General features: G+C 41.7%; 1 protein-coding gene across 2 annotated transcripts in view; it reads left to right on the plus strand.

Annotated features, from left to right (window-relative positions):
* Positions 1 to 18,425: 18,425 nt before the first annotated feature.
* Positions 18,426 to 25,411, plus strand: part of PPP4R3A (protein phosphatase 4 regulatory subunit 3A) — a 35,765-nt gene continuing 28,779 nt past the window's right edge. For both annotated transcript variants that reach the window (XM_059182493.1, XM_059182495.1), the window contains exon 1: positions 18,426 to 18,576. In XM_059182493.1, the coding sequence (XP_059038476.1) occupies positions 18,435 to 18,576 (142 nt within the window). In that variant the 5' untranslated portion in view covers positions 18,426 to 18,434. The remainder of the gene's footprint in view (positions 18,577 to 25,411) is intronic.

The raw sequence follows: 25,411 nt of genomic DNA on the forward strand, positions 1-25,411 counted from the left end.
TTCAATTGTTAGTTTCAGTTAAATTTTCTAATGTTCTCAGCAAAAGAAAAACAAATTATATAGATAAACAAAAGAATTAAGGGACTTCAAAAGTGGTATTTTTTTTAAAGGAAGAAGACACACACCTAAAGGCATTTTCATCCTTTTGAAGTACTTACTGATTCTTCTAAGAATAGTCCGAAACTTAAGGGCTTATGGGGACAGGCATCAGTAAGGAAGCAGGACACTTGAAACCTTACAGGTGTGTGCACCCTTTCTAATTAAGCTAGTTTTTAGTCTGTGTCACCTACCTGTGTCCCATGGTAATGTGAGCAATGTGGCCAGATTTCCCAATCCCCCAAGACAAGTCAGAAGTCCAGACTTTTTATGTAAAATTTCCCAAATTTTAAAGTATGAGGGCAAATGTAATAGGTCAGTGAACTGAATTTGACCCTCAAGATTAGTAATTTGCAACCCCTAATCAAGGGATTAAAATGTTCTCCTGGTGAAGGATTTAAGAGGTTAAGCATACAGAAATCAGAAGCATGTTGATTATTAGAATTTCACCTGCCATTAGTGGCCCAATGGTGCAGTGGACCATTCTCTCTTCTTTATTCGCTTTTCCTTCATTTAGAAATGCAAAGATATTCTGAATTTCACATTTCTTCTAGGAATGCAGCTCTTTACCATGCATTCTGATAAATAGTTTATCAAAAAGAGTCAACACTCTTTTAATGTTGTTTCTATTATTTAATGTTTTCAAACTCGAGAAGTCAATTCCGTTATGGATTTTCAAAAAGCCCACTCTCGCGCTCACTTCAGCAGCACATATACTAAAATTTTCAAAAAGCCCACTCCCAAATGCAAAAAGACAGTGTTGAACTTGTGGGTCAAGAGCTGGTGGGATGACCAGTCTAATGGGAAAATCTTCACCTGGCTCAGGGCGGAATGCAACAGGAAACAGTATACAGAGCCCCGTAGTGCCAAAGCCCTTACAGATGGAAACCCTTTTGAAATGAGTATAAAATTGGAGTTTCAGAATATATACATTTTGACTAACTGCTTACATAGAAAGTTCTGAGGATGGCCACGGACATTCGAGTTGCTCTGACAATCCATATTATACAGAAGGGTCATCAACCTGTTGTGAGTGGGTTATCGGTTTCTGGAGCAATCATTGCTGGACTGATAGGAGGCTGTATCAGTCAGGGTTTTAGAAGGAGACATTCAGGGTAAGTGGGATAATGAGAAAAGGATAAAGAATAAGACACTTTGGGGCGCCTGGGTGGCTCAGTGGGTTAAGCCTCTCCCGGTCATGATCCCGGGATCCTGGGATTGAGCCCCGCATCAGGCTCTCTGCTCATCAGGGAGCCTGCTTCCTTTCCTCTCTCTCTGCCTGCCTGTGATTTCTGTCTGTCAAAATAAATAAAATCTTTAAAAAAAAAAAAAAAGAATAAGACACTTTGCAGTTTCACCTGGAGCAGCCCTAATCATGTCGTGCAAATTATCTTGGGAATATTTTAAGCATGTGTTTCGTTAGTTGCCAGTCTCTGGTAAAAAAGATAGAAGGGGGACACGTGGGTGATTCAGTCAACCGACTGAGCTTCTGAGTGTCTGCCTTCGGCTTGGGTCATGACCCCAAGGTCCTGGGATCAAGCCCGGAGTCAGGCTCCCTGCTCAGCAAGGAGCCTGCTTCTCTCTCTCCGTGTGTTTCTGTCAAATAAATAAAGAAAATCTTAAAAAAAAAAAAAAAAAAGATTTTCTCTCTTGCTCTCTCTTTGTCCCTACTCCCCCCACACACAAAAATACGTAAATAAAAATAAATTTTAAAAGTAAATCTGTTGCCAAACCTTACAGTAGGGTTATATAAACTTTTTTTAATCTTTAAAGATTTGACATCCCCTCTATACATCCTGTTAACAAGAGATAGTAAATCATGGTTTTTCTTTAAAAAAAAAAAAAAAAAAGGAATAGAGGCGCCTGGGTGGCACAGTCAGTTAAGTGCCCCACTCTTGGTTTCAACTCAGGTCATGGTCTCAGGGTCGTGAGACCAAACCCCTGCATTGGGCTCCTTGGCAGTGGAGAGTCTGAGATTCTCTCCCTCTCCTACAGCCCCTCTCCCTACTCTCGCTCTCTCCTTCTCTCTCTCACCCAAAATAAATGACATCTTCTAAAAATTTTAATAATATTTTTAAAATTTTAGATTAAACTAAATATGAAAAGTTTCAAATGTCCAGACAGTCGCTGAACATAAATTTCTATCATTCAAAGACACTGCCAAAAGGATGACAACTTCTGAACACGTTTGTTCTATTTTTTTTGTGTTCCTCATTTAGGTTGGTCAGCGAATTAGTGTTTGCATAATGTGCCTGTAGAATTTAGGCTGCTGAAAGACATATCGATATTTTAAGAAATCATATTTGTAAATGGTGTTTAGAGAGACAGGATTCTATGTAATCTTAGCAATTAAAGTTAGTATTCAAATTCCTGTTAATCATATTCTATTTGATCTTACAGTCTGCTAATATTTAGTGTTTCATGTCCTTTTCCCTAAAAAAGAAAAATCACCTTTTGTTTTGCCCAAACAATATCCTTACAGTAAAAATCTGTATACTGAACTTTCTCCTCTTTAGTAAGCATTGAGTGTAGTTCAGTTACGACTTTTTGCCAGGGTTCGAAATCATTTGCCTTGGCTATGTGATGGTATCACCTGAGCGCTTAGTGTCAACGATTGTGTGGAAATTGAAAAGTACCTGTAGTTACATGAAAACTTTGCATTTCATTTTCAGATAGTCCTCTCTTTTAAATGTTTGGGGTAGTGGAGTACACCAAGACTTTCGTGGTTTCAGTATGATGAAAACACTGCTGGTAAGAATTTAAGTAAATTAGATTCAAGTAAACCATGTGTATTAGTGATGTAAATACCAGGCCATTCTAATCTAGTTCCTTTTCTCTGAGATGCTTGAAAAGCTTTAAGACTATTTTATATATTATATATATTATTATTAGAGGGAGAGACTATGTATGTGTTTGTGTATATATATATATATATATATAGAGAGAGAGAGAGAGAGAGAAATAGACTTTTTAAAAAAAAGATTTTATTTGTTCATTTGGCAGAGAAAGAGAGCACAAGCAGTGGGAGAGGAAGAAGCAGGCTGCCCACTGAGCAGGGAGCCTGACTTGGGGCTCAATCCCAGGACCCTGGGATCACAACCTGAGCTGAAGGCAGTCATTTAACTGACTCAGCCACCCAGGCACCCAGAAAGAGACTTTTGAAGACTTTCAGTTTAGCAGACAGAAATAATGATCAAACAATATTTAAATGAATTTTATAATGTCTATTCTCCACCTTAACAAGACGTTATACCAAGAAGTTATACCTAATTGTATTTTGCATGATATCACCTGTAGAGGGCTCTAAGGTGTTCCTTAAAAAGATATACCCTTGTCCTAATCCGTGGAAGCTGTGAATGTTACCTTGCAGTTATAATTAAATTAAGGATTTCGAGGTGGGGAGATGATCCTGGATTCTCTGAATGAGATTTAAAGGCCATCACAAGTGTCTTTATAAGAGCAAGCAGAGAGAGATTTGATACACACAGAGGAGTAGGGAGCAACATGCCCATGGCCTCAAAGATCGGGGCGCTGCAGCCAGTAGAGGCCAGAAAAGGCAAGAAACAGATTCCCTCTCCTAGACCTTCCACTCTGCTGGCACATTGATTTTTGGACGCTGACCTCCAGAACAGTAAAGAGATAAATTTCTGTTCTAAGGCGGTTTGTCGTGATTTGTTATGGCAGCTCTAGGAAACTAATACATTACTCTTGTTACACTCTTTCCAGATGTGTTTCTAGGACATCAACTGCTTTGACATTTTCTGCTCTTTCACAGTTGCTTATATTTATTTGTTTTAATAACAGAAGCTTAAAATATACTTAAGAAAGGACTATTATGTTCTGGATTCAAAGACAACTAAATCTGTGACAACAAATTGTAATATTTCCAGATCTTATCGAATGAGGTTTCAACGATGCATTGTTTCTCCAGATCACATTGTTTAGAACTTGGTAGCTACTAAGAACTTTGTATCTATTCATTTAAAAAAAAAATACCCTCTGTTATCCTATCACAGAAAGCTAATTTGTATGGCAAAAACAACTAAAATTGGTGAGTAAACATTTTTAAAATCTTAATAATGTAACTAATGATAATACAGTAAGAAATTATATGGCCAAAAATGAAGATAAACCAATTCTCAAGAGAGAAGTACAGAATCAAAGCCCGGGACATCAGGAAGAGGTCTCACTGGACAGGAGGGCCCGGGAGTAGAACAATCCCTCACAGATTTATAGCCAGTTTTCAAGTCACCTGCCTTGACAAGGGTATCTCAAGTCTTCAACTTGCTTTAAGCTGATTCTGAATTGATATTAACTGAGGAAACTGGCAGAGGTAAATGCACTCTTCTTTGAAGTAAAGTACCTCCATTCTTGGCCTCAAGTTCTATCTCCAAATAATTTTTTGAAAGATTTTATTTATTTATTGAGAGGGAGAAAGAGAGAAAGAGAGAGAGAGAGAGTAGGAGGAAGAGGGAGGGAGAATCCTGAAGCAGACTCCATGCTAAGCATGGAGCCGGATGTGGGGCTCGATCTTATGACCTTGACATCATGACCTGAGTTGAAACCAAGAGTCAGACACACAACCAACTGAGCCACACAGGCTTCCCTTCAAAGAATTTTCAAATACAGTGCCTAAACTATAGCCAAAGAATACAGGACCCCCTCCCCCACAAAAAAAACAGACTCTCTGAGCAAGAGAAAGCAGAAAAACAAACAGAAACAGACCCACAAAGCCTTCAGGCTTTGACGTTATCAGGCACAGGCTACGAAACAGTTGTGCAAACTAAGTTTAAGAAACAAGTTTGGAGATGGCTCCAGGAAAGCAGAGAGTTCATTCACTAAGTCAAAGGTTGTCATAACTAAGCAACCCAGTGAAAAAGCAAAGAATGTCAGATTCGATTAGAGAGACAAAATGATGGAAAATACAGAAGATAAGGTAGATTTAGAAGAAACAGTAGGAGACACAGATCGAGTCCCCCAAGGGAACTTGCTAAGAGGGTGAGGGCAATGCTTGAAGAATGATGGCTGAGAATGTCATACAGATGATCGAAAACAGCATATTAGCCAACTATATAGGGTAGTACACAGGCTGTAGGCTTTATACTCACATTTTTATTACAATTTTTATTTTGGGGTAATTATAGATTTATATGCAGTTGTAAGAAATTATACAGAGGTATCCATGTAACTTTGAACCCACTTTCCTTCAAGGAAATAACTTGCAAGCTATATACAGTACAATATTCACCTTTAGGAAACTAACATAGATACAGTCAAGATATACAACATTTCCATCCCCACAGTGATCCCTGCTGTTGGTCTTTTAAAACCACACCCACTTTCTTCCAGCTCCACCCACCCAACTTCTTAACCCCTGGCAACCACTAAACTGTTCTCCATTTCAATCATTTTACCATTTTTAGAATGTTCTATTAATGAGATCCTAGAGTAGGCAACCTTTGGGGATTGGCTTTTTTCACTCAGCATCAGTTCTCTGGCTATTCATACAGGTTGTTGCATTGCTTTTTATTGGTGAAAGCTGTTCCATGGTATGGATGGACCATAGTTGGGTTAAACATTCACCCATAAAAACATATCAGGGTTGTTTCCAGTTTGGGCCTATTACAAAGAAATTGCTATAAATACTATGTACAGGTTTTTTTTTTTTTTAAGATTTTATTTATTTATTTGATAGAGAGAGATCACAAGTAGATGGAGAGGCAGGCAGAGAGAGAGAGAGAGAGAGAGAGATGGAAGCAGGCTCCCTGCTGAGCAGAGAGCCCGATGCGGGACTCGATCCCAGGACCCTGAGATCATGACCTGAGCCGAAGGCAGCAGCTTAACCCACTGAGCCACCCAGGCGCCCACTATGTACAGGTTTTAATGTAAATGTAAGTTTTCAGGGCGCCTGGGTGTCTCAGTGGGTTAAGCCTCTGCCTTCGGCTCAGGTCATGATCCTAGGGATCCTGGGATCGAGCCCTACATCGAGCCCCACATTGGGCCCTCTGCTCAGCAGGGAGCCTGCTTCTCTCTCTGCCTGCCTCTCTTCCTACTCATAATCTCTCTCTGTCAAACAAATAAATAAAATCTTTTTTAAAAATTGTAAGTTTTCGGTTCTCTACGGATGTCCAGGAGTGCAATTGCTGGTTCATAATTAGTTTTGTTTTTAAGAAAATAATGAGCTGCTTTCCAGAAGTAATATATGAGTGGTCTGATTTCTCTGCATGTGCCAACATTTGGTGTTGTCACTGCTTTTTCATCTTAGCCATTGCATATATAGAAATATCTCATTGTAGGTTTAATGTGCATTTCCTTAATGGTTAATGATAGTGAACATCTCCTATGTATTTCCCATCTGTACATCTTCTTTGTTGAAATACCTGCTTGTGTTTTTGGTTACTTTCTAGTTGGATTGTGCAGTTTAGGGATGTTTTTGTTTTTGTTTTGTTTTGTTTCAGATTTTTACTGTTTTGAGTGTTCTTGATATATTTTAGAAAAAAAATTTAGAAATCTTTAGAAAAAATCTGATATTGTGGTTTGCAAATGAATTCTCCAGTTTGTACCTTATCTCTTTATTTAGAATCTGCCACAGAGGAAGTTTCTAATTTTGATGAAATCCTATTTATTGATTTTTTTTTTCTTCTTACAGATTGCTGTTTTTGGTTTTGAGTCCAAGAATTTTTTTCCTTCTCCTAGTTCCCAAGGAATTTCTCATATGTCTTTTGCTAAAAGTTTTACAGCTTTACATTTTACATTTAAAGACAAGATCCATTTTTAGCTAATTTTTTGTAAGGTGTGAAATTAAAGTTTGGTGGGTTTTTTTGGTGTTTTTGTTCATGGATGTCCTAATGCTCCAGCACGATTTGTTGAAAAGGCTATCTTGCCTCCACTGAATTATTTTTGCACTTAAAAAAAATCCATCAGTTGAACATGTTTATGTATGTCCATTATCTACATGTATATTTTGATTCACCTCTTTGTCTAACTCTTCACCACACAATCTTGATTACTGTGGCTATATGTAGTAGGTTGAATGGTGGTCCCCAAAAAGATATGATCACAACCTAATCCCTAGAACCTAAAAATATCCCTTAGGTGGCAAAAGAGTAATATTACCATTAAAGGAAAAAACTGTGATTAAGGTAAGGATCTTGACAGAAAGTTTCCAGTGAGACCATCTGGGCCTGAAGATTTCTTTCAGGGATCTTTTTTTTTTTTTTTTTTAAGATTTTATTTATTTACTTGACAGATAGAGATCACAGGTAGGCAGAAAGGCAGGCAGAGGGACACCTGGGTGGCTCAGTTGGTTAAGCAGCTGCCTTCGGCTCAGGTCATGATCCCAGCGTCCTGGGATCGAGTCCCACATCGGGCTCCTTGCTCCGCAGGGAGCCTGCTTCTCCCTCTGACTCTGCCTTCCACTCTGTCTGCCTGTGCTCGCTCTCACTCTCTCTCTCTTACAAATAAATAAATAAAATCTTTAAAAAAAAAAAAAAAAAAAAAAAAAAAGAAAGGCAGGCAGAGAGAAAGAGGAGGAAGCAGGCTCCCTGCTGAGCAGAGAGCCCGATGTGGGGCTCAATCCCAGGACCCTGGGACCATGAGCTGAGCCGAAGGCAGAGGCTTTAACCCACTGAGCCACCCAGGCACCCCTGATTTTTAATTACATATGCATAAGGTTAGCAATCCCAGAGCTATTCAAATGATCTATTTCATACTGGGTAAGTTGTGGTAGTTTGTGCTTTTCAAAAAATTGGTCCATCGCATCTAAGTTGTCAGGTGTAGGTATATAGAGTTGTTCATAGAATTCCCTTATTACCCTTCCGGTGCCCACTGGGTCTGTAATGATATCCCATTTCATTCCTGATATTGATCATCCTTTGTGTCCTTTTCCCACCTTTGTCAGTCTTTTCAGAGGTTTGTCAACTTTTTTAATCTTTTCAAAGAATCAGCTTTTTTTTCATCGATTTTCCTCTATTATTTTTGTTTTCAATTTCACTGACTTCTGCTCTAATCTCTATTCCTTCCTCTTTCCTGCATGCTGTGGATTTATTTTGTTCTTCTTTTACTAAGGTCTTGAGGTGGGAGGTTAGATGATCGATCTGAGAATTTTCCCACTTTTCTAACTTATGCATAACTATAAATTTACCCTCCACTCTGCCTCAGCTGTGTCCTGCAAACCATAACACGCTATGGAAATTTGTGTTTTAATTTTCACTCAGCTCATTTTTATCGTTACATTAAATAATGTATTTTTATTGTCCTTCAATTCAATTTCTTAAATTTCCCTTGAGACTTTCTCTTTAATACATGGTTATTTATAAATGCTAGTTTCCATTTGCTGGAGACATACCTGTTCTCTTTTTTGCTATCAATTTCTAGCTTGCGTCCGTTGTGATTGCAGGACACATTCCGTGATTTATATTCTTTTAAATTTATCAAGTTTTATTTTAGGACCTAGGATATGGTCTACGTAGGTATATCTTGTGGGCACTGGAAAAGAAAGTTTATTGTGCTTTGTTGGGTGAAATTCTCTAAGCATCAAATGGATCCTGTGGGTTGATGGTATTGTTCAGTCCTTCTACAGCCTTGCTGATTTCCTGTCCAGTTGTTTTGTCAATTCTGAGAGGGGTGTTGGGGTTTCCAGAGGTTTTCAGGGGGTTGTTTATTTCTCCTTTCAGTTCTAGCCATTCATTCAGAGCTCTGTTGTTTGGATCATACACATTTAAGATTCCTGTGTCTTCTTGATGGACTGACCCTTGTATCATGATATCAAGTCACTCTCTGTCTCTGGAAATTTTCTTTGTTCTGAGTCATCTCTCTGATCTGTAACCACTGCAGCTTTCTTTTGATTGTTTGCACAATAAATGTTGTTCTTCTCCCCTCCTACCCTTGAGGTGCCTATGTTGTTATAATTAAAGGGAGATTCTTGGGTGCCTGGGTGGCTCAGTCAGTTAAGCATCTGCCTTCAGCTCAGGCCATGAGCCTGGGGTCCAGGGATCAAGTCTCAGATCAGGACTCCCTGCTCCATGGGGAGTCGGCTTCTTCCTTCCCTCACCCCTGCCCACACTTGTGCTTGCACGCTCTCTCTCTTGCTCTTGCAAAAATAAATAAATAAAATCCTTTAAAAAAATAATAAAGGGAGATTGTTGTACATACATTGGTGGGGCTGTGGTGGGACTATTTTTAACCCACTCTGCCAGTCTCTGTCTTTCAATTGGCGTATTTAGACCATTTATATTCTATAATTATTGATGTGCTGGGGCTTAAGTCTGTTATTTCTTGGTTTGTTTGTTTGTTTTCAGTTCTCTGTTTTCTTTGTTTTTCCTGCTATTCTGTGGGGTTTCTTGAGTATTTTTTAGAATTCTATTTTGATGTATCTGTGGTGTTTTAAGTGTGTCTGTTTGTATATCTTTTTAGTGGCTGCTCTCTGTGTGTTTGCTGTCATTCAAATTGTTTTCCTCCTCTCTTTAAGGCAGTGTTTCTCTCTCCCCGCTTTCAAGACTTTGTGGTTTTCAGAAGCCTGACTCTCATGTAAATGGTGTGGTTTACCCTGTTTGGAGTAGACTCAGCTTCCCGAATCTGTAGGTTTTACGGTATTTTGCCATACGGGGGGAGTTTTCAGTTACTGTTCCCTTGAGTACTTTTTTAGCCCTGTCTCCTTTGTACCCTCATTTTGAGTCTCTAATAACATGAATGTTAGATCTTTGTGATAGAGACTGGATTCATACAGGTGTGACCTAATGGCCTCCCCATAGCCATGTACCACCACATGCTTTTCCCTTCCCTCTCCAGGGCTTTTCCTGAGCTGGAGTGTGGGGTGCCGTGAGAAACTGTTCCATGTCCAATTGTACAGAACCCAGAAATGCGGGGGAGTAAGTCTGCCTGGGGCAAACTTTTTTTTATTTATTTAAAGATTTACTTATTTGTCAAAGAGAGGGAAAGAGAGCACAAGCAGGGAGCTGCAGGCAGAGGGAAAAGCAGGATCCCCACTGAGCAAGGACCCCAATGTGGGACTCCATCCCAGAATCCTGGGATCATGACCTGAGCCCAAGGCAGACATTTAACCAACTGAGCCACCCAGGTGTTCCTGACGCAAACTTCTGACTGAGGGACATGGGAGCTAAGGATAAATTCTTCCCACTTCTCCCTGCAGATTAATGGTTCTGTGGAACCAAAGACTCATTCAGCTCTGGTGGTGGCTCTCTGTATTGTTCCTCCTCCTCTGCCTCGTATCCCTGTTCCTCGCTTCCTTGCTTTTTTCCAGGGTTCACACTTTGTCTCAGGCTCTGCTTTCTGGGATACGCCCAGCTTTGGCTACCCTTCAATTCTCTCCTTTCCCACGCTAATCTTACAAGCCCACGTTCTCAGTTTTAATCAGTCCTGAGAAAGGAATACGGACCTTTAACTGCCTCTCAGAGAAGACACAGTGTTCCCATCATCACTGATGGAAAGAAGGTCCTGCCCCCCCCCCTTTTATCATCATCTCCCCCCTTCATCTGTTTTCTCCTCTGATCCAACTTCAGCTGGAAATCACAATATAAGTAAAAGTTCAGTTTAATGAAACAAATACGTCAAGGGCATCTATGTTAAAATCAACAACAACAACAACAAAAAGTGAAACTACGGAATTTCAGTATTACAAAATACCCATACAGTTCCCATAAGGTTGTCTTAACAAGATCTGATCTATGTCCCAAATTATATTTTGGAACCAGAGTCAACAGTTAGAGATCCAGACTGTGCTCAAAAATCCATTCACCCAGTCATTGTATCTAATTCAGGTTCTCTGAGAGGTCAGGAACATATCAGAAGAAAGTTTTTTTTTTTTAAATACAAAACTATTGGGATGCCTGGATGGCTCAGTTGGTTAAGCCGCCACGTTGGGCGCAGGTCATGATCCCAGGGTCCTGGGATCGAGTACTGCATTGGGCTCCTTGCTCGGCAGGGAGCCTGCTTCTCTGGCTGCCTCTGCCTGCCTCTCTGCCTACTTGTATGTACTCTCTCTCTGACAAATAAATAAATAAAATATTTTTTAAAAAATACAAAACTATTTAGATCCCACCCTTGGAAAATGTACTATGGCATCTCTTTGAGGTCAGAACAAATTACCCAATGACCTCAACAGTTCATGGTTTTAAAGTAGCCATTTTTTCCTGCTCTCGCAGGTCAGGAATTGGGGAAGGGTTTGGCTGGGCAGTTTTCTTGACCATTGTCATGCTGTTGCAAGTCAGAGAGTTGTGTCGCTGTCCTCCAAGAGTTCGGTGGGCCCGTGGTTGTCTGAAATGAAGCATTCACCAAGCCATGAGCAGCTGATAGTCAGTTGATACTGCCGGTCACCTGGGAGCTCAGCCAAGACTGTCTACCAGAGCAGCTACGTGTGGCCTCACTGGGGAGTTGAACTTCTTACCTGGCAGCACAGAAAGCATTCCAAGAAAACCAGTGAGGGGTGCCTGGGCAGAATGGTCAGTTAAACGTCTGACTCTTGTTTCTTCAGGTCAGGATCTCAGGGTTGTGAGATCGAGCCCCATGAGCAAAGAGTCTGCTGAGACCCTCTCTCCCTCTCCCTCTGCCTTCCCGCTCATGCTCAGTCTCTCTCTCCCTCAAATAAATAAATCTTAAACACACACACACACACACACACACACACACATACACAAAACAGGCAGATGTTGTCTAGCTTCCAAAGTCGCAGTATCACTTCTGCTTCATTTTCTTTATAACAGACATGTCATGAAGCCCAGCCCAGATTTAAAAGGAAGAGACAGAGACTCCATTTTCAGTGGGGGGAAAATGTCAAAGAACTTGAGAGCAAGTTTTTTAAGGACGTTAGATGATGTTTACTCATGGAGCGCTAAGGAAAGAGATTGCATTTATGACCAATAATAAAAGATAAGTTTCAAAGACCAAGGCAGGGTATAGATGAAAGGACAAGTTCATCTCACTTTTACAAAAATATATATATATGTGTGTACGTATATATATATACATACACATATATATATACACATACATATTTACACACACATATAAATATATATAAAATACATTATTTTAAGAGAGAGAGCAAGAGAGCAGAGGAGTGGGTCAGAGGGAGAGAGCGAGAGCGAGAGAGGGAGAGAGAGAGAGAGAGAGAGAGAGAGAGAATCTGCAGCAGACTCGAGCATGGAGCCTGACTCACAAGCCTGAGATCACAACCTGTGCTGAAATCAAGAGTTAGAGGCATAACTCAGGCTCTAACTGAGTTAGAGCCAGTCAGGCAAGCTGTGTTCATCTCACTTCTTAACAGACATCAGAACGTCAGGAGACCAGGTCCGGCTTGGGAGATAACTGTACTCCCGAAAAGAATGCTCTGCTTTATTCTTTCTGATGCGGACATATTGGCCCACAATTGGGGGTGGGGTAGGGAGGCAGGGAACCCCTGGGGATAGGCAGCCCTATACTGCACCCTTCTAGCTGTCATGTTCGGGAGATAAGAACATTTCTCACCCAGTGATAGTCTGAAAAATCCAGGCGACATTTTGATTGTCCTGGCTTTTGTCAAGAACTAACTTAACCACTATGGCCAAGAGATAAGGTACAGAATTTTTGCATCACTAAGTATAACCATATAATTCTCAAATACAAAGTTAGAATATTTGGAGTGACAAAAACTAAGACACAAACATTTGATTTCTGATTTAAATATAGCTAAATAAGTAACTGTCATGCTTTCTTGTTGATACCATCATCCTTGGCCACCTACACTACCTTTCTGGTTATCAAAAGGTGGGAAAACAAATTGGGAATAAGGAATGTGTGGAAGCATTTTTACACTCAAAATATATCATTTCTTCTCTGCCAAATAGTCCTGAAAAAAATTATCTGTCATGAAACACATCCTACAAATAAGAAGCCCTTGTGATCTGGTCACCAAAAATATGAAACTAACACAACTCGGTCCCTTTGGGGATGACTAAAGTGTCAGACATTAAAAAAAAAAAAATCCAGATTTGACATGATCTAAGAAGAATCTGGTCTACTCAGATGAGAATAGGGAGGATATACATCATCTTTTCATCCTGAAGTCCTTCTCAAAACGCAAACAGATGTAAATTTGAAAAAAGAGAATCTCTTTTTGTATTGCAAACCTTCTGCATTAGAGAAAAATCAGAATTCTTAGGAAAAATCTGAGAAAGAACAAAGTGATAGTTGTATCAGACCATTCTCCTCATTGTGTGGAACTTTACCAGACATTATAAAAATCAAATACATTAAGAACCTACATGTTAACTCTCAGTATATAATCCAGCAGGCCTCAACAGTGTAGTTATGTGTATTCATTTTAGTTTTCTCATTTCCAGTTAAAATCTTAATTGTGGATAAATCAAGATTTATCTCTTTTTACGCTTTAAGATTTACTGTGCCTAAGAGCTGAATTTAGCACTAGTCTGGGGCTTCCAAAAACCACACACTAAGATGGGATTAAGCATGTAAGGATTTTATTAGAGGAAACACTTATGTAACAGGAAATAGAAAGCCAGCATGGCTGGGAGCAGCTTGAGTCCAATTCTGAGTGAAGTAAGGGGGAGAGAATGTTGGATGGAGGCATTCTAGAATGTAGTGCACCCTAAGGAAGGTTTGACAAAGCTGCTGAAGGAGTCTTGAGCCCAAGTCATCCTGCAGAAGACCTGTTTCCGGGGCGCCTGGGTGGCTCAGTGGGGTGAAGCCTCCGCCTTCGGCTCAGGTCATAATCCCAGGGTTGTGGGATCGAGCCCCACATCGGGCTCTCTGCTCCGCAGGGAGCCTGCTTTCACCTCTCTCTCTACCTGCCTCTCTGCCTATTTGTGATCTGTCAAAAAAAAAAAAAAAAAAAAAAAAGAGGTGTTTCCTAGGAATATCTGCCTTAGTATCCTGCTGTATCTACTCATTGGTGGGGAGCAGCCTATGGGAGGTATGCGTTCATGTGTACAGTGATACATTTCAGAGTGCAGCAGCTGGGGCCCTGGGTGAATTATGTTCCTTATAAAAAGAGGTCTGTAAGGGGTGCACCCAGGTGGCTCAGTTAAGCGTCTGACTTCGGCTCAGGTCATGATCACAGGGTCTTGGGATTTAACCCCACATCAGTTTGCTTGTCCCTCTGCCACTCCCTCTGCTCATGCTGTGTCACATAAATAAAATCTTTAAAAAAAAAAAAAAAAAAAAAGAGGTGTGTGAGGCATATTCTCACAACTGCCCCATCACCTGAATAATGTGCAGACGTAGAGCTATCCGAACACCTAGCAAGAGGAAATGGAAGAGGAACGCCTAGCTGAGGAAAATGTACAAAACCGAGAAAGCATGTGTACATTGAAACTTCCCATGGGTAATTCCAATACCCAATTTCCTCTTTCTCTTTATTGCTATAAATACTTCCGTTGGCCTGTCTTCGGGTATACTTGCTTTTACTTCTGGGTGCATGGAATGTCCTGCATGAGATAGGCGGGAGACTCTCTTGGTAGCAGGCTCACTGAAAGAAGTCTCTGGGGGGGGTGCCTGGGTGGCTCAGTGGGTAAAGCCTCTGCCTTTAGCTCAGGTCATGATCTCAGGGCCCTGGGATCGAGCCCCATATCAGGCTTGCTTCCTCCTCTCTCTCTCCCTCTCTCTGCCTGCCTCTCTGCCTACTTGTGATCTCTGTATGTCAAATAAAATCTTTAAAAAAAAGTCTCTGGGTTCTTCATTGTCCTGAAAACTAATATGAATGCTGATGCTAATGCTGCCATATTCTGCTAGTGCCTGGAAGCGTTCTTCACAGGGCTCTGAGCCATTCCATTTTGGAGTCTCAACAGTTTCTGGAGTCACCTTTTGTTAACTGAGTTGGAGAATTTCAGGTATGACAAATCCTATGGTGATAACCAAAGAAATTAAACAGTAGAGTCAAATCCAGGGGATATGAAAGAGAAGAGTTAGCAGGCCTCTCGAGGGACTAAGTACAAAGGTAGAGGGAGAAAAGTCAAAATGACCCAACTTTTCATCTCAAGTATTACAAAATGGCTCTGGACTGACTTGTTTTGCAGATACCTCATTTCAAATCTTCATTAACCAACTGTGCATCTCAACCAAAAGAAGCATTCTTTGACACCAATCTCGAAAAAGTGTGAGAGAGGAGGCTTGGCAGCTGTGGTAGAGAACAAGGAAAGGCTGTATTGGTATCGGTCACCTCTCCTCTCTCCACGACCTGATTTCCCTCCCTCAGATTGAAAGCAGTCTCAGGAGCTGTGGTCTTCTTTTTCAAAACAGATTTGCATGGTGAGTGTTAGGACATTAATACTCCTTTTTAGGCCACGATTTAGTACATTCTAGGCCTCTTTTTTTTTAAGTGCTTGGTTTGTTCTTACCTGGGAAGTTGGCTTGGCTATGAAAGAACCCACTCAAGGAGCCTATTGAACATCATAGCAGCAACTGCCTCCTGAATAGACACCAGTTTTATTTTATGATTATTTATTTGAGAGAGCAGAGCAAGAGAGAGAACATGAGTGAACGTGTGGAGAGGGAGGGGAAGAGGGAGAGGGAGAAGCAAACTCCCTGCTAAGCAGGAAGCCCAACGTGGAGCCCCATCCTAGGACCTTGGGATCATGACCTGAGCCCAAGGCAGATGCTGAACTGACTGGGCCACCCAGGTGCCCCTCGACACCAGTTTTATAGTGTTCGACTCCACAGTCCCCTCCTACCAACACCTGCCTTCATTGCAAGGGCTGATTTTCAGGAGAGGGGTTTTCTCTCAGTGGCTCAAGCTCTTTTTCTTACTTAGAGAAGGGAAAAAATGCAAAAAGTAGAAATAAAAACATTTCGGAGAGTTCCTTACTTCGACAACAGCACCACCAGCTATTACGTAGAGTTTTAGAAGGGAGGTAAGAGTGATGGCAATGAATCCAGTTGATTTTTTTTCCATAAATTATTTCATGTTTGGTTTGCAGATCAAGTAAGTAATACTGTAAATAAATTTAATGATGTCTTACCACCTCAAAAGTGGACAAAATTGCTGTCATGCCTGGAGACTTGAAATTATTGCGTTTTGCTTTTCAGAGAAAATGGTTTTATTTTTATAATGTTCCTTTTGTTTGCAAAAGATAAAATTTTCCGCCTATTCTTTGTAAGCACCTCTTTGTATTCGGCAGTGAGGAAGGAAGTTCCCAACTTCTGATTTTAAGACAGAAAAATCCCACATCCTGGGAAACCCCTCAGTACTGGTCAGGTGCTTTTCCTAATAGATGGGTGTAACTCAAACTGCATTTCCAGGTTTGAGATGAGAGTCCTGGTGATGATAAGCACCTAAACTTGCCATAATGGTGGCCACTAGACACATGGAGCTACCGAACACTTGCAATGTGCCTAGTGCAAATAAGAAACTGAATATAAAACTTTAAAATTTATATTTAAAAATTAATATTAAAAAAACTTTGAAATAACTTGAATATGTAAATTTACTTTTGCAATTGTAAATTTAATAAACTCTAAATACAGATTAGGCATTTCCAATGAACACTTCGCTTCCAAGTAGAAATTTACACCAGGAGTAAAACGCCCATTGCATCTTGAATTTAGAACCAAAAAAGGGAATGTAAGAAATATTGATTTTATATTGATGATTGTTTTTTAAGATACTGCATTCAAGAAAATACGACATTAAAACACAAACTTCAGCAGTTTCTTTGTACTTTTTCAAATATTGGCTCCTGCAAAATTTTAGATTACATGTGGCTCAATTTATTTCTAGTGGACAGCAATGACCTCGACGGCCTGGCCAACAGTAAAAACCCCCTTAACGGCGGCTCTTACTTGCGTGAGGAGGAGAATCTGGAATGAGACGGGTTCCTTTGTGAAGATTAGCAGTGCTTAACATCTCACGTTGAGAATTACTCATCCTGATTATACAATATCATATCCTGAACTAGTCTCGTGAGCCCTTCAAGTTCCTTTTTGCAACATGGAGGACTAGGAAAAAAACAGTTCTGGTAAAGAATAAAGGACTGGTGGTAGCAGCTAGACTGTAAACTGAGCTTTTAGTCTCGTTCCTTCGGGCTTGGCGCCAGCCGTCCCGTTTCTAGACTCGCCACACCGGCGCGTGCCCCATGGCGGCTCCCAGGCCCTGCGGCTGCCCTCGCCAGGCAAACCTGTGGCCCTTCCCGGAAGCTTTTCCGTTTCTCCCCAAAGGAGAAACATCTGAAGTCCGCGAGGCTCTGGTGCCTCCCCGGCAGTGCGCCCCAGGTCTGGGAGAGAACACTCGTGGACAGGGAAGGGGAGCCGCCGCGGGCGAGCCCCACCCCGACGCGGCCCGGCGTCCCGAACGCAGACAGAGGCTGCGGCCACCGGACTGCGAGAGAAGACGCCAGGCGCGCGGCGGGCAGGCGCGCTGAGGCCGGGGGCGGGCTCCACGCCCCTTTCGAATCACCGAGCGGGGCTGATGACGAACACAGGGCGCGACGGCGCACACGCTGCCCCGCGCTCGCACGACGGTGCGTGCAGGGAGCGCGAGGGAGCCCCGGGCCGTCACCGGCGCGACCAGCGTTCCGCCTCCTCCGCTCCCTGCGCTCCCGCCACCTCGGCAACTCGGCGCCCGCCTCCCGCCTCCGTCCGAGGCCTCCGCCGCAGCGAGGCTCCGGGCCTCGCTCCTGTCTCTTTAAATGGTGGGGCCAACGGGCCGCCCCTGCAGCTGCTGCCTGGGTGGCCCCGCGCGCCGCTATTGAGGGGCGAACCAAGATGGCGGCGGCTTTGGCTGTGTGAGGAAGACGGAAGAGGCGGCGGCAGCGGCGAAGGAAAAGGGACTTTCAGGAGGCTGGAGCGCTTGTGCGCCTGGGGGCCCTCCCAGTCTCCCGCCCATTGGCAGCAGTTGCAACAGGAGCAGGCGCCCCTCGGCTTGGGGCATTTGAAGCAGGCGAGCAGAGCGGAGCCACTGGCTGCGGTGGCAGGGCCAGGTATAAGGAAGGAAAACATGGCGGCGGCGGCCTGAGGAGGCGGCGGCGGCGCGGGAAGCGGCTTCGTGGAGATCATGGCGGAGGCGGGAGCAGGGCAGTGACAAGCGCCCCGAGTTGCTACCGCATCGGGCCGGAAGCTGTGAAGCGCTGCGCGCCCCTTTCGGGGCGGTCGGGCTCGCCCGGTTTGGACAATAGCGCCGAGGAGTCGGAGGCGAGGAAAGACCGGGGCCCAGAGCTCGGGCCCGGGAGCGGGCCATGCGGGCGGCCCCGCGGCCCCGCGACGGCCAGCGGCGGCAGTGAGGCCCAGGAGTTCTCCGCTTGCGGGCGTCCTCCCGCCTTGGCCCCCGCGTGTCCCGGCCCGCTTCCTGGGCGACTCCAGCGGGGCCTTTGCCCCGGTCCCCGGGCGGCACGATGACCGACACCCGGCGGCGGGTGAAGGTTTACACGCTCAATGAGGACCGGCAGTGGGACGACCGGGGCACCGGGCATGTGTCGTCAGGCTACGTGGAGCGGCTGAAGGGCATGTCCCTGCTTGTCAGGGCCGAGAGCGATGGTAAGTGAAGCCCCTTGGGGTGGGTCCCTTGCCTTCCTCCACGGCTCCCGGGCCACATCCCTGGTTGTTGAGGGCTAGTGGCCCGCTAAGAGAACGGCGGGGGCGACTGGACTGGGCTGGCTGCCGCCGTGGGGGAGGGCGGGCCACCAGCACCCCAGTTCTCTCGGAACTAGCTGCACGGAGAGCGCTCGAAATGTCTTTCTTCCCAGCGCCTGGTAGCAGTTGCGGGGACGAGGGGAGCCCAGCACATTTGAGCTGTGCTGCCTGGGCGTGTGGAGAGGTCGGGGGCCTGGGATCGGGAGCCCGGACCGTGCTGTTCTTTTGCACTAGAGTGACCTTGAGAAAGGCACTGATTAATCCGATCTGCCTTAGTTCACTCATCTGTAAAGCAGGCATGAAACTTTCTCGCAGCGAAGAAAGTTCTTAGGTGTTTCACTCTTTGGTGAACGTTTTGCTGTGCCCCCACCCCCGCGCCGCCCCTTTAGACTATTTTTCTGGTACATCTTTTTGGTCCTGTCGCAGGTTGGCAACACCGGTTCATGGATCTGGCAACTGCATTCGGCAGAGTAAATGCTTCTTTGCCTTGAGAGGATAGATTTGTGTTTCCCAGTGTTGTCTTTTTCACTAATAATGCAGAATTTTGTGTTGAGTTGGTGTAAACGGCTTGCAACTGTGGAACTATTTTATGCGAGCTTTTTTGATTACTTAAATGTATAATCACAATTTGGTTCAGTTAACAGGTGGGGGGGAGAAGTTGGCAGATAACTTTAAAATCTTTATCTGCCATAGTACCAGTGCTTCCCGTATTTTGAAATAGCCTCAAAGTTCAAAAGACCCAGTTGTTTGAAAATTATGTGTTTCAGATTTTTCCAAACTTTGTTTAGGGTTTGTCACTTCCCTCTGTGACATACCTTGGATTTTGCTTAAAATGTTCACATCATGTGAAAGTATTTGAGAATTGTTTCTTCTGAATTGAAAAATCTGTCTTGTTAAATTAGTCTCTAATTTCACGCTAGCTATTTCAGTTTATTACAATTGTATTTATTCTGTATCTGAATTAATTACAACTCAAGGAGTTTTTTTAAGGCTTTATTTGTCAGAGAGAGTGAGAGCACAAGCAGAGGGAGAAGCAGGCTCCCTGCTGAGCAAGGAGCCCAGTGGGGGGACTGGATCCCAGGACAAGGAGTGGGAGGGGAGACTGGATCCCAGGACACTGGGATCCTGACTTGAGCCAAAGGAGACACCCAACCAGCCCAGCCACCCAGGCAGGCATCCCTCCTCTCAATGAATTTTAAGTGTATTTTTAATCCAGAACTCCGATTTCCATGAAAAACAAACAAGACTCACTTTTCTGTAATTAGAGACTCTGGGGACATCGATTTTCAATTTGAATTGAAAAGTTGTAATTTAGAGTTATATTGTCCACAGGTTATCTTTATAAGGCTACCCCCATATAACTTAATTGGAGATAAATTATTTCCTCTCAGGGGAATTTAAAGGATTTTGAATACACTGAGTATATTTTTCTGAGGCCTATTGCTTCTTAAAAATACAAGCTTGAATGTGTCAGGTGCTTTCGTATGTTTCTATCACATATCACCAGCTACTCTCCCATATATATCCTCCTTTGCATGTTTGGAAAACTTTTTACATAATGAGTGAAAAGTATGGGCTTTGTAGGTTCAGTTAACTTTCAGATGAAAGTATGTGTAGGTTTGAGATCAGTTCTTTGAAATCTCGTAACACGAATAACTGTCAGATCACATTTAATTGGACTCGTTATACAGAGTCCATTGTTTACAGTATTTTTAAGCATGAAGTTTTGATGTCATAATCTAGGGAATCCTACTCTAATAACCTACTAATGTTGGGATCTGGAGTTCCCCCCCATTTTTGTTTTTACCACTTTGGAAATAGCCCCTAAACTCCCACCTTCCCTTGGGAAAGTTTGGGACTCTGCAATGAAATAGGTTGAATGGTAAAAGCAAAAGGCCTTCAATTTTATCTATTAATTTTATTTATTTTTACTTATTAATAGAGAAAGATGAAATAAATGTAACTGATGTGACCTTGTTAATTTAAGATATAAGGAAAACTAAATCCAGAGAGTGGGCTTAGAAGGTTGCAGCATACTTAGATGAAGTACTGTCATAAATGATCGCTAGTTTGATAATAAATTTTTTTTTCTAACAGGAAAACTCCAGATAGGAATGATAATCAAAATTTATCGAGTGTCTACTGTGCTAGAGACTCTTTACTTGTATATGCTGATAGAGGTACTGTTATTGGCCATATTTTGCAGATGGGGAAACAAGTTCAGACAGCCTATGGGTGAGATTGTTATTAATTGGTATCATTAACTATTTACAGTGTGTTTTAAACTCCCTTACTGCTGTCCACTTGAGTTTGCTACTTTATACTTAAAGGCTCAAAGTTTATCTCAAAGAACAGGAAAAGAATTTTTAGCCTAAAGATACTTAAAATTACAGTATATCTTAAAGCCACATGGAGTTTTTGTATGGACTGCTAGTTTGGGTCGTTCCTTATTTGATGGTTCTCCCATTCTCCATTATAGAATAATTGAGAATTTTCTTTTTATTGTGGTGAGCAAAGTGGGAAGTATTTCTGATTTTCCATAAAGTGGGTCATTTGTCTTGTTAGAGGTGCTTAGACACTAAATCGAAAATCAGAAAGGCAGTTTCTGAATGGAAGTGCTTGTGGCATCCCCAATAATAGGGCACATCTTTCTGAGTAAGTGTGCCTTTCTCCTCTGAACTGGTTGGTTTGGCATATCTGTAGCCCACCTTGCCTTGGAGGAAAGAGATGTTCTTGCAAGCAACTGAGCCCATAGGTTGCATCCTTATTTAGTAGGTTCCTACTGGCAAAAGTGTATTGTTAGGAACATAGCCCTTTCTTTAATGAAGATAGATTACCTCATTTCTCAAGATTTTGTCATAGCCAGCTACCTGCAAAGTTCTATCTTCCCCCCAAAAAATTACTTGGTATTGTTTTTTTCTTTCAGTTTATAATGTGCCTGTTAAGTTGCACGAAGGGTAATAATGTCATCCCTTACTTGCTTTGTCACTTTATGTTCAAATCATTCTACTATTGCATTATGGTTTTTATCACTTCTACCTTCCAATTTTAGAATTGATAAAGACTTAAGAATTTCTCCACACACTGAAGGATGTCTTTTTAACATAAAATCATATCCATACTCTTTATTCTGGTTTACTTGCCAGGCATCAAGAGTAGTGTTCTTGTATTTGGTTTTTACCTTAAGTTTTATAAAGTTATTTTTATATTTCAGATAGTTTCATGTATTATCTGAGTTGCCTGTTTCCAAGTTTAAAAGGTTAAATTTTCAGTGTTATTTGAGGCATGAAGAAAATGAGGCATGGGGAAATATTTTTGTTCAAGTTAACACTGCTAGCTAATGGTAAAAACTAGAATCCTCTACCTCTGCCTCTTATAGAACTTGGTTGTAGGTAGTGCCTCACCCCCACTATAATTAGAAAAGGAGGTCAGAACACTTTAGGTGGAAAGCCTGGTTTGTTTCGCTTTGTTTGGGCTGTTGTGGAGAAAGAAATGAGCAGAGATAAGTATCAGCAATTTTTTTTTTTCCTCTTACAAATTACTAAGCAGTATAGAACCTTGCATACAGTAAGCATTCCAGATTTAGCTACTAAGAGGAGCTCAGTGTCAGTACTGGGAGAAACACTTGACTTCGAAAAGTTCATTTAAACCCCCCCTTTTTTTTTTCCTTCATGTAGACCTGCTTTGTAGAAAATTACTAGGCCTAGGGTAAGCAAACCCTTACTTACCATCTTCTGTGTGTGGTAACTTCTGACGTTTTGAAGTCCATCAGGCACTCTGGGTATAGGTGATAGGGCCTGAGTGTAGTGAAGGCCTGACGCAGGCACGGGATCTTTTAATGTAGGGCTATCCCCCCTCCCCCCACTCTGAGCCTTCATTTCAGTTTTTAAATGCTGTGTGTAATCGTGAGCCACAAAATTAGGAGAGAGTGAATACGGACTAGTTTTAAAGCCTACCCTTGTGTACTGTCCAGATGATATTTTGGACTTCGATTAATTCATTTTTGATGATTCTTTTCTTCCCATTAATGAAGCACAGTACTTGGGTTGCTGCCCTTATTTTGAGCATTAATAAGGATGATATACCAGCGATGTCTAGATATTGTGACAGAGCTGGACCTAGTCCTTCTGAAATCCTTAAGTATTTATCCAAATCTAAACTAAGATTAGGACCTATGTTTTTTTAACTACTTGAATCTGATTGGTTAGTAGGTTGATATTGGACATAGAACCATAAAAGTTATAGAAACTCCGTTTCTCATTTCTCCAGTGAAAGGGAGTGATATCTTCTAAACAAGTGAAATTTCTTGCTAAAAAACACTATATCAGAAAGATTAAAAATCTTAACATTGTTTTTTTGGAATGTTTCCTAAATATATATACTAAAATGTTTTTCTTAAGCAGTGTAGTAGAACTGTTAGTTTTTCATTCTAATGGGTTTCTGGATTATTATCATTACTAATTTCTCTACTGTTTAACAGCACAGTGATGCTTGTGAAATGCTATTTTGTCCATGCTCTAAGAGAAACAAGTATTGAGTGCTGGTTATATAGTAGGTGCTGGGATAGGGAGTTTAATATGAATTTTTAGTTAATGTAGCAACCCTGTGAGGTGTTATTTTTTTCTAACCTTGTCTTCATGTATTGATAATTTGATTGGGTAGTTCTGTGGTCTTTTTTTTCCTGCACTCAGCCAGAAATCTAGGTTTTTGGTTTTTGGTTTTTTTTTTTTAATGTACATTCTTTCCATTTTTTAAAATATTTGCACAAATTCAGCATATGAGTATGTGTGTTAAGACTACAACTCAAATAAACTGTCGGCCGGATCCAGGCTGCAGGCACTATTTGCAGTTCTCGGATTTAAACACTTTTGGAATGATAACTTCACTCAGGACTACCAGCTACTTAGCACCGCACTCCCTGGAGGTGTTTGTTTTGATAGAGGTGTGTTGGGGATTCGCAACAGAATACAAGAAGAGCTTTCCTGTTTCATTTTACAGGAAGAACAAACATGTGGTAAAGCAGGGAAGGAACAATTTTAATGACCAAAAATCGTGTGTACTCGTAGTTGTACTAAATGTTTTATTGTCCATCTTTCTTGCTTATCCAGGTTTGACAACTTCTACTTGCAATTGTCTTGGCGATGTTTTGAGTGCCATTTTCCCTCCTGTACCGTTGTTCCCCCACTTTCTGAGTATACAGACCTCCTTTTTGTCTATTTGGGGCATCTATCTATGTGAGGATACACAGATCTGTCATCTAAGAGTAGCACAGTATTTCATTGTACACATTTAATTCACACAGTACACTGTTGTAGCATTATTTCTGAAACCTTCCTCAGGATACCTTTATACTCTTAGAATTGGGGATTCTGAAAAGCTTTTATTTATGTGGCTTGTATCTACTGATAATGCCACATTAGACTTTAATTCTTTAAAAAGCTATTATATCAGCATTTAGTGAGGAGAGTGTTACTGTTTTACATTTTTACAAATCTCTTTAATGTCTGGTTTAATTTTTTTAAAAAAGGATTCTTAACCCTCTGCATTCAGTTGTTTGTAATAACACAGTATAGACACTGAGAAAAAACAAGGGTGGAAAAAGCAAATAACCTTTTAGTAGTAATAATTTGAAAATAGTTTTGATTTTCCAGACTCCCTGAGGTCCCACACGTTGAGAACAGCTTGGCATAGAGATTGTTTCTAGATTTTTTACCATTACACTGCCAGTGACTTATTTGTTCATATACTTGGCACTGTGAGATGTAGGCTAATTTCCCAGAACTGTTGGACCAAAGGGGACTATTTTAAAAGCTGATAGAGAAGGATAAAATGGCCTCAAAAAGTTCATATTAACACTCAGCTGGATCTTCTTCCATTGATTGGTAAAGCACTGATAACTTGATCCAGTAGAAACTAAGAAATGGGGAAAGGGAACCTAGTAGATGGCATAGAAATAAAACTAGAAATATGTCTTTATTATTTTTCTAGCCCCCAAACTAAAAGGCAGTTTTTCATGCTCCAGCCCACCAATTTCTTAGGGAGCATGGTATTTGGGGACCAGAGCTGGACTTCTAAGGTGGTGCCTTTGGTCTGTCCTGTGTTTCAGGAGAGATACTTCCTCTTAACATCTTGAATGACCCAGTAAAGAAAAACTCACCAACACCAGAAGCTTCCAGTTATCTACTTATTTCTTGTTTTAGCTAGGGCTTTGGGAGGGCACACTTCCCAAGCTTTCAGTTACGGATTTTTCCTTTCTAATTACTCTGACCCTGTAACTTTATGGAGAGTTTTGAAGCAAATGCAAAGGGATTGGTACTTGAAAAATAATAGTTAATTCCCCTGCTGGTCTTTGTTTTGTTTTAGTAGCAGCCAAGTTAGGTATGTGTTTTTCTTTCCTTTTTTTAAGTATGCTCCGCACCCAGCATAGAGCCCAGTGTGGGGTTTGAATTCTTGACCTTGAGACCAAGACATGAGATGAGGTCAAGGGTTCATGCTTAACCAACCAGCCACCCAGACAGAGCCACCCAGGCACTCTGTCCTTTTCTCTTTTAATTGGGGTATAGTTGACACACAGTGTTTGAGATATGTTTCTTGAAAGTACAATTTGAAGTGATAACTTCACCCCTGTGCCTTATGTTGTTTACCCCTACTTATTTAAAAAAATAGTTTTGAAGTGTTAATAGATCAAGAAATTACGCAAATGGTAAGTATTCAACTTGGTGAATTTTCACAAAATAAC

This window comes from Mustela lutreola, chromosome 7 (genome assembly GCF_030435805.1).
Source record: "Mustela lutreola isolate mMusLut2 chromosome 7, mMusLut2.pri, whole genome shotgun sequence".
Taxonomy (NCBI): domain Eukaryota; kingdom Metazoa; phylum Chordata; class Mammalia; order Carnivora; family Mustelidae; genus Mustela; species Mustela lutreola.